A 9,621-nucleotide genomic window follows, 5' to 3' on the forward strand; every position below is an offset into this window, starting at 1 on the left:
TCCTGTTTTAGTGGATTTGCCAGCAGCCACTGGCAACATCACTTGGTAAGCCCTATTTCCTGACCTACCAGCGACCTGAATTTTGCATCTTTCCTGATTGTACCGTCCCCACCAGTGACTTAATACCTTCTAGAACAAGGTTACACAATTCCTAATTCGGTATCTTCTTCCATCCTTGGAAGAAATCACTCTTCGGAAGGGGAGTGTAAGTTATACAAATATTTCACGGATTAATGCATCTGTGTGGACCGTCGCGTGCCGTAACGTTCTGAAATAACTGTGAGAATAAAAACTGCACGTGGGCTGTTTACCATTGTATCGCTCGCACAAGCGGGTCGTATGTTCCCACGCGGGTTAGAAAATACAGAATTCGCACTACCTGACAACCCTCTCCGTACCGACTAAGTGGAGGAGAAGGCGGAGTGACAGCACATAGCTATCTGGCAGTTAGGCCTTTCTTCCACCCCATGATACCGCCCGTTTTTCTAATGCGGTCCACCTCCTCGAGATCGCAATAGAGATATGGTACTGTTTACCTGGCCATTTGGTTTTAGTTAGCTAGCTAGGTCTTGTAAAACCTTGTCAATAGCTTGTACTTCCAAATGACGGATCATTAATCATCCGCGGTACACTCGCTGATCGATCGCTCCAATCTAAGCTGCTGTTGTGCGTTTTCTCATCAGCTAGACACTGATACGGTCTAAAGCTGAACGCAGCCATTCAAGTTATCAAGTGTAAAAACTGTATTACTCCAGCTTATGTACAAGTGTTGGAGGATTGAGTCAAATAACTAAGTATTCCTCATAGATGGTAAGCCAGCGAGTCCGTATGTCCCAGTGAATGATTGCTCTGAAAAGACAACCTTGTAGCTTAGTGCTTTAGAAAGGTAACACGTGCGTAAGTACGGCACCCAAGCTGCACCAATTCAAATAAGCAGCAAAGCTTGTTGAGAAAGCAACAATTCCGAGTGCAGCTCCGGTTAATGGTTCACTTTCACACCGACCGTCGAGGATGGATGTATCGCAACTCTCACCTCGTACCTGTTAGGTATCTTGTTACGACATGATCTCATACAGAAGAGTTAAAAAGGACGTGAAATCTCATGTCAACCTGGGTTGAATTGTGGATAGAAGCATATGATGGATACACTGCTGCTGCAAAACGCCTCCAGTGAAGTAATAAATCAAGATAAACGTGCAACGTGCTTTAATTTTCATTCAAATGGTGAATTGTCGATGTGAATTTTTTGGCGAAAACTGTGGATATCTTTGATTCTCCCCATCTTATGATTGGATCTCGTGACCCCTGATATTGATAGTGCTGGTTGAAGATTTATGTTCGGTGAAACCCACACACGCTGTGTAGAAGACGGTTTCAGTGTCATAATGCCGATATTAGGGTCAACTTTTCTGGATGATATCTCAGCTAGTTGGGTTCAGTATGTTAACAAATTGCACCTGTTTGCACCTAAGTTGCGTCGATGGACCTAGCACCCCGAGGAGAATACAAGGACAGAGAAAGGACAGAGAAAGAACAGAGTACCGATAGTTTTCTACAAAGCGATCTGCTACGGTTCCATCATATGCGATTTTCGTTGAGTCTCTCAGACTGGTTTTGACGGGACTCTTCAAGTGGTCACCACAGAGAGGGGCAACTTATAGGCCATTAAAAACAAGCGTCAACTGTGAGGCAGAATACCTGAGGAGGTATACATGTGTGCAAAACTAACCTTTGAAGAATCGTTTGTAATCAAACAACATGGTGAATTGCGGGCTTTTCGCCTTCAAATCAAAATCCCACGTCTGAGGCATATTCCATTCACGTGGATAGTGCATCAGCAAATCAAGATCCAGTTGCCGAGTACGTAAGACATCAGACCATAAATGCTGAGCCGCAATTCCACCTTGAACCAGATTGATCCGAATACGGGTACGAAATCCATCGATTCCAACCAGCCACGGTATGTTGAGCCTGACTGAAGAGTCAGGCAATGCACTCAGGTGCAGCGTCTATCAGGTATAGAGAGATGCGTCGGAAGGACTCAAATAGAACGGTACTGTGACCGGTACAGTAGAAACTTTTCGACTGTGGATGAATATGGTTAAAAACAACGACAATTACAAGTACTGATCCACACAGCTAGGATAATCACAGAGCCATCGTTTGATTCGTCGGGTATATCACGCGAGATGGCCCAAGTGGTTAGAGCGCGAATTTACTGACTGGAAAGTCCGTGGTTCGAATCCAACCTCCGTCTCTCGACTTCCCCTGTCTAGGCTTGGGTGACCTGGCAATATCCCAGCCCTCGTGCTTCCTTCGGGTAGCACGGCAGCTAGGCACCGGAAGGGTGCTAGAGCTGAACGCTTTCTTCTTTCGGGCATATCACGTACCTCTCAACCATGAAGACGACCGCCTGTCTAGACTGCACAGGCGAAGAACATGCAGTGGGCAGCGGTGGAACAGCTTATCTTGCATAATGGAAGAGAGGCTGTCGAATCCGTGTGGCGGATGATACTCGCTTCTGACGGTTTCTGATAGGAGCGAAATCCTACCACCGTACTAAGGTAATCAGCTCAATGCAACATGAGGACTGTACAACTGAGAAAAATTCTGCGACTATCTTGAATTGTCTCTACAAACTTTTCCATCAATTTCCAAAGGTCAAAATATGCTAGGGACCTTGACCTCTGAAATTCCTCTAAAAGGCAAGCTCCCAAATCAACGACCAATGGTGACCGGACAGGAGAGAGTAAAATGCAAGTAGAAAGGAACATGAAGGACAGGTGTTTGGTGGACAGCACTCCCTACCTTGACCACATTTTGCTGGCTAAACAGAAGCTCCAGCTGCAAATTGGTGGCAAAATTGATTTCGACCACCAGCTTTTTTGGAACACGGTACTGGCCAGTCACTGGTGGGTCGCTAATCTTTGCCGGTTGATACGATGGTGGGAAGAAGAAATGCCACAATAGATCCCTGCGAAAACAAAAGAGGAAAAAAACGTGTAGGTGATAAGTAACCCTGAAACTGACAAAAAAGCCGAGGTCTGCAATTACAAGTGCCGTTAGAGGAAGAACAGATGACAGTGTCAGATAAACGAGCAAAAATAGGCTGCATTGGCTCACATGAACCATCAACTTAGATTTTCGATAGATCACGGGAAATGGACACCCGAATCTGTTTGAAAGTCAAGCAAGCCCATAATATATCAGTGGCGCAAAGAGGAAACAAAGTAGTGCATAGTATACTACATAGTCAAGCACGAGGCAAACTCGAAGCGTTTACGTCTAGAGTTGAATTAGTCGACAAATCTACCGATTGTTACCAAACTTTCCGGAAAAACGATGGCTACTTAGTCGGTTCCAAGCGTTTTGCAACTAACTGAACAAACCAGTGGTTGACTTGTGCGAAGTCAAAGTATGAAAATAAGGTGTCAATTTATCGACAATATCAATGAGGGACTTGAGATCCCCGGGTGCTTATTGTTGAGCTAGACAAAAGAAAATAAACGCAGTCGTAAGAGTCCTACTGAAAGGGTAGCATACTGCTAACTTGTGGAAGCATTTTATTCAACATTCCACCTCGTTTTCATTCTGAATGGCGAACTTGTAGCTGATGAGTGGCTAATGCACTGGTGCGAAGTTTTGTTTTTAGAACGATAATCATGCTTGGATTCTGAATTAGGCCGGTTTTGTCCAATTGCCATATCAGACTTCTTCCTGTGACTGACAGAACCGAAATGCCTTATCCGTAATTGCATGTGTACGTACGTACTTTTACTGAACGACTATGAAATTTGAGCCACGTCGCTGACCTACTTGCTTTCTGCTAGAGGCCTGAGCTGCAAGCTGTCCACTCAAGTACGAACCATTTGAATAAACCAGCACAACCCATTATGTTTCGTCAAATAACTACCGTATACGAGTTATTTCGTCCGAAAGCCATTCAGCGTACTTCGGCACTACTAATGCCATTTTCCCAGCGAACGCCGGAGACACACACAGTCAAATAATAAGGGATTTTCAACAACACTAGCTTGTAGGTGCTAGCTTATTTTGCCCAAATAATCATATGGAGCGGCACTGTAAACTCGACCCTTGACGGACAAGCCAAAACTGCGCTAAACATGGTACAAGTTGGCCAAAGCTGCTCTGGCCTGTCCAGAAGGTGGCGACCTCTTTCGCCAAGCCACTAAAATCGATACAGCCAACCAGCTTATGCCACTAAAATCGATACAGCCAACCAGCTTAAAAGATGTGTCTACTATCACCATTTGCACAACTACAAAAATGAGTTTCGGGTATTCCCAGTCTTGTAGCAGCAATGTGAACTATTCATGCCACATGCCAAAACAAGGCACAATTTTTCAGGTTGGCATATCGATGGGGTCAAATCCACGAACAGTTATCTCGTTTGCATGCTCGACATTGTGAGTGGACGGCTCTGAATCCCTTTCGCCCTATTGGCATTACAGGGGGGTAGCGTGTCATATCGATGACACGCTTTCACGCGTTCACCTAAGTTGGCATACAGCACTGTAGGGAGGGGCGAAAAGATATAGGAACCCTTTTCTCCACGTACTATCTCATAAAAAGTATTTTCCAGGCGATAATCACGACATTTACCAGACGTCACTATATTCCAGTTTGGCTGACAAAACGCTCGATTATGTCATCGTCTAAGTTAAATCGTTCGTTTATTGTGTCCCCTAGGTACAGAGCTATCAGGTAACGGAAACAAAGCACGAAGACTGAAAGACAATAACATCTAGGAACCTGGTCTGCTCTAGGTGAAAGCTGGCAGCTTAATATTTCCAGCATGAATAGCACTCAATGGGGACTTCAGCTCGTAGTCAGTGGACGAAAACGATAAGCCGAACCAGACACCACAACAGAACAGATGGCTACTATTAACTACTCACCGCTGACGATCGGCCCAAGGGCCATAGTGTAACTGACAACTTTTTGTGACACAAATGACAAATCTCCAAACCGGCCAAGTTTGACGTACGGTGACATCTCCTCCAGACATGTAAACTTGATCTGGTTCGTTGGAAACAAAACCTATGTGAAAAAAGGTAAATAGGTTTCTTTGAATAACGCGTCCAACGAGAGGTAGTTGGTATTTCGGTGAAAATTCCACAGGTTGCACGAAATTCGTAATTCGATCATAGGCGAACTCCCACATAAAAAGCAGGGCCATATAATAAAAGAAGCCACCTATGATTCATTCGCTTTTGCGACTGTGAATGCCATCCCCACCTGAAAAGGGGCACGGCAATTAATAGACACCTGTCTTGGTAAATCCACCAGAAACTTTCAAAGAGACTCTCAGGGCGGGAACTCTCTGCGATGCCAGGGGAGGCCAAACAATGACTTAGCAGCTAAGTATAAAAGCCATTACCAGCAAACCCAGTTGCGCTGGTCATTGCCGTCTTCCTAGATGGGGACCCCCAGATGGACCATAACAATGGTTAGAGACATTGTCAGACATGGCCCAGTCGCGCCCTCAATGGCGCTCGTGCATCCAAGCTATTGCCTTCAATGCATAGCTCCTTTTCCACCCGACCCCACCCCCACTTGACAGCACCAATCTATCAGCTCCGGTCTCCAATGCGCAGCTACCTACCCCCCGAATCATCGGTGCACGAAACTGTGGCAGCTACAACCACTGTACGACAAGTACGCGGTTATTACAGCGGACAATGATGACACATATAAGTATTGTTAGATACTTTGCACGATATAACACAAAAGTGACGAGGTCACGGGGTATGGATCGCGATCGCCAGTGGTTGAATGAGTACAACAAAAACGGCTAACCTGGCTCATCTTGGATGTATGTAAAATTGCCGCGACCAAAGTGGAAGACGTGAAACGTCCGATCCCAATTTTTCGGTGGTCTGAAAATAGGCACGAGATTTTGGTATGGAATCATTAAAAAGCTTGTTCCCGGAGGGGCTGATTAGCTGCGTACACGGATCTAGGGTGGATTTAACTGGGCAACAAACGGTAGTTAGGAGAGGAAATGCGTAAGTTCCAGTTTGTGGGTAAATTAATGCTCTGACGAGTAAAATGAAAGGGAAAAATACACCGAAGTTCACTGTGAGGGCTCAACAGTGCCTTCGTGTGGGTATAGGGTTTCATGAGGGTGTGTGTAGCGCTTTTAGAGACTACTGGAGACAATGAAATCATCCTGCCCTGAATGAGCAACCTTCGTGAAAACGTCACATACTTCTGCCACATCAAGTAAACTCAAAGCTAGTCCAAACTGAATACAACCGTAATACAATCAAAAAGGGAACACGTAAGGATGAACCAGAGACGTTTACTCACATCGCATGGTAATAAATCAATGCGAACAAATACGACCGGCAAGGAACTTACTCTTCGATCGCATGTTGACCGGCGTACTCAACCACCGGAATCAATGTGCACAATAGGTTACTAAATTCGGCCGACACTTTGTGTTGGTATCTATCTGCCTGATAGGTGGGCTCTCCCAAACTGTAGGTTCCAGTCAATCGCGTACTGCTGAGCATACAAGCTCGTGGGAGCAGATGATTTCCGGCACATATCTTTGTCTGTAGGCATAACAAGTAGAGGACAGTTGAACAAGGTCAATGCAGTTGCGGTGAAAAAAACGGCTTGCAAAACGTAGCGCGAAATGAATTGGAGTATGTTAAGCAGAGGAATATGACGTGTCTTGAGTAGTTTACTCCATTCAGTACAGAAGTGTTGACCAGGATGCTACGGGCCTAACCACAATATACAGTTTATTCGTCTCCCTAACAGGGAATTTTAAACCTAACGCGTTATTTTCACTAAGTACCAAAAAGGTTGTCCTGCACGAGCGGGTATCTCCACAACCAGGGCTACCAAGTGGGAGGGGTGTGCTTGATCACTCTATGTTAAGCGAGGAATATGACGCGTCTTGAGTAGTTTACTCCATTCAGTACTACTCCATTCAGGATGCTACGGGCCTAACCATAATATACGGTTTATTCGTCTCCCTAACAGGGAATTTTATGTCTTGAGTAGTTTACTCCATTCAGTACAGAAGTGTTGACCAGGATGCTACGGGCCTAACCACAATATACAGTTTATTCGTCTCCCTAACAGGGAATTTTAAACCTAACGCGTTATTTTCACTAAGTACCAAAAAGGTTGTCCTGCACGAGCGGGTATCTCCACAACCAGGGCTACCAAGTGGGAGGGGTGTGCTTGATCACTCTCAGAGACAGCCTCCGTTAGGGGCTTTTTGAACTTAATTTCGCGAATGTCAGATAGATCACCGCTCCCAAGCTGGTGCTCTGTGCATTTTTTATTTCAACGAACGCACACAACACTAGCCCCATAACTGGGTCGCTTCCAAAGGAACGGTAGTACAACATTTAAAAAAGAAGTAGCCCGAAGGATGAAGCCAAGAGTGATCTCTAGCGAAGGATGAGCTCCTAGAATTCGAAGGAACCTTTAATGGATGATCTCTTCTGAACGTCCTCTCCAGAGGAAAACGGATTCAGTAATTTTGGTAGTAATATCGTCCAGAAACTGGAATCGACCTAGGATGAGAGGCCGAGAAGCGACAATCCATCCCTATCGGGAAACAATAGCAGTGAGCGTCCCACGAGGCAGACAGGACGAGAAGCGACCATCCCTATCGGGAAACAATAGCAGTGAGCGTCCCACGAGGCAGACAGGACATTGCGTTATTATTCTTTAATCACGCTGTCTGTCCCAGAAGCAAGAACTGCAGCTGGTAAAAATGGTCTATCGGTAAGCAGAAAACAAAGTGTATTACGCATCAACTGGCATGCTGTAGCCAGTTTAGTTTAGATGTGTACCATAACGGACAAATGATCGCTTCGATAACACCAGCCACACTGCTCTGCGGATATGATTGTGAACTTGCTTCGATGATCGGAAAAAACAGAGAGACCTGTCATCTAAACACTTAAACTATGGTGTTCGATCGATATGAACTACTGACATACCGAAATAGTGAAATAAGTGCAGGCCTAGACATTCACAGATCAAAATGAATTTTACAAGCTTACCAACTCCATATTGAATCTCACCACGGGGACAAGCCTCCTCGCATGCGACCAGAACAGGTCCAAAAACCCAGTCGATGTGTTACTGATAAGAACAATACGATGGAAATTGATTTCAAACCGGTTAACTGAAAAGTACTCAAACTCATCTGAATGCACGTAAGATCGAGTGAAAAACCAACTAGAGGATAGTGTATGGTGTTTTCGTAGAAGTGCACGGCAAACGATGCAGAGCAAGGCAGATCATTCAAAGCAATCCACTGTGGTCCTTCAGTAAGGCTGCTGACAAGCAAATATGGATTTTACATTTGCATTATCGGATGGACTAGCAGTAACCCGGTGCTATATGAATACGCTGTGGTATATGTTCTTTTTCATAGCTTTCCGTATCCATAGTCGGGGTACCGAGATGAAGAAAGAAAGAAAGAAAGAAAGCGTTCAGCTGTAACACCCTTCCGGTGCCTAGCTGCCATGCTACCCGAAGGAAGCACGAGGGCTGGGATGCTGCCAGGTTGCCCAAGCCTAGACAGGGGAAGTCGAGTGGCGGAGGTCGGATTCGAATCACGGACCTTCCGGTCATTAAATTCGGGCTCTAACCACTTGGGCCATCTCACTCGTGAGTTCATAACTGACCTAGACGGTGGGCATTAAACAAGATCCGATGAAGCCGAACCCAACCTTTCCACTTTCCGATTACAATAGACTGCAGAGAAAACTACCCAGCCCCGATCTGTCCTGGCAAGATGCGTCCAAACTGATCGCAGACAAGGCATACGACAGCAGCGTGGTTTAAATGTGGCCATCATTTGAAAGTCTCACACTGCTACCTCAATGTGAGTACACAAAAATTGATAGTGAAGGACAACAGTAGTCCCTATCTAATAAACAACTGAGTTTCAACTGACTGTGAATGACCAGAATCAGGAATTCAATGACGCTGTGTCAAAAGGGAGGCCCGTTTCTAAATCACAGTCGACTGTTCATGAAGAGTCCGAGCAAGTGACAGGGGTCGTCTGTACCATGAAATTCATCTAGGCATCTGCCCCATGTGTAGGTCATTTGGACCAGAGAACTGCCGCCTTAGTGGTCGGACTTGAATAATGCAATAATCACGCGGGCTTAAGTGATTAGAACTTCGGTGCAACAAGGTCAGCAAGGCCAAATGAGAGCAATCGGACTTGAAGCAGTCAGATCACATGTTACGAGTAACCGCATTACGAGGCAGACTCACTGTATCGATCACATATTCACTCTGTGATAGATTATGGAACAGCGAAACTACTTGTAATACTTGACTAAAAAGCTGCCTTTGACTTGGTGGATCGTCAGGCACTATGGTGGTGTATATGGAGCAAAGATTTTCTCCACAAGTCGTTGGTATCCATTAAAGTGCGTACGTCAACTCGAGTGGACTCGTGAAGGTTTACGGGAAGCTCTCACTTAAGTTCACTACATCAAGCAATGTAGGGCAGGGCTGTCCTCTTCAACTTCATTGCTGATACCATTATGGAACACTCACTCCTAGCCTCTAATGCCTTTTGGGTCGAAATGCTATAAGGGCGTTAGCTCA

General features: G+C 45.3%; 1 protein-coding gene across 1 annotated transcript in view; it reads right to left on the reverse strand.

The window, feature by feature from the left end:
* The window catches only part of T265_15490 (hypothetical protein), a gene marked incomplete at both ends in the record, with an annotated part of 64,824 nt that overhangs the window by 45,357 nt on the left and 9,846 nt on the right, over window positions 1-9,621 (reverse strand). The window contains 6 exons of the mRNA XM_009178361.1: window positions 1,730-2,009; window positions 2,809-2,974; window positions 4,920-5,061; window positions 5,821-5,900; window positions 6,385-6,581; window positions 8,055-8,232. Coding sequence (XP_009176625.1) covers window positions 1,730-2,009; window positions 2,809-2,974; window positions 4,920-5,061; window positions 5,821-5,900; window positions 6,385-6,581; window positions 8,055-8,232 — 1,043 coding nt within the window. The remainder of the gene's footprint in view (window positions 1-1,729; window positions 2,010-2,808; window positions 2,975-4,919; window positions 5,062-5,820; window positions 5,901-6,384; window positions 6,582-8,054; window positions 8,233-9,621) is intronic.

The sequence above is a fragment of the Opisthorchis viverrini genome (assembly GCF_000715545.1).
Source record: "Opisthorchis viverrini unplaced genomic scaffold opera_v5_538, whole genome shotgun sequence".
In the NCBI taxonomy this organism is placed as follows: Eukaryota; Metazoa; Platyhelminthes; class Trematoda; order Opisthorchiida; family Opisthorchiidae; genus Opisthorchis; species Opisthorchis viverrini.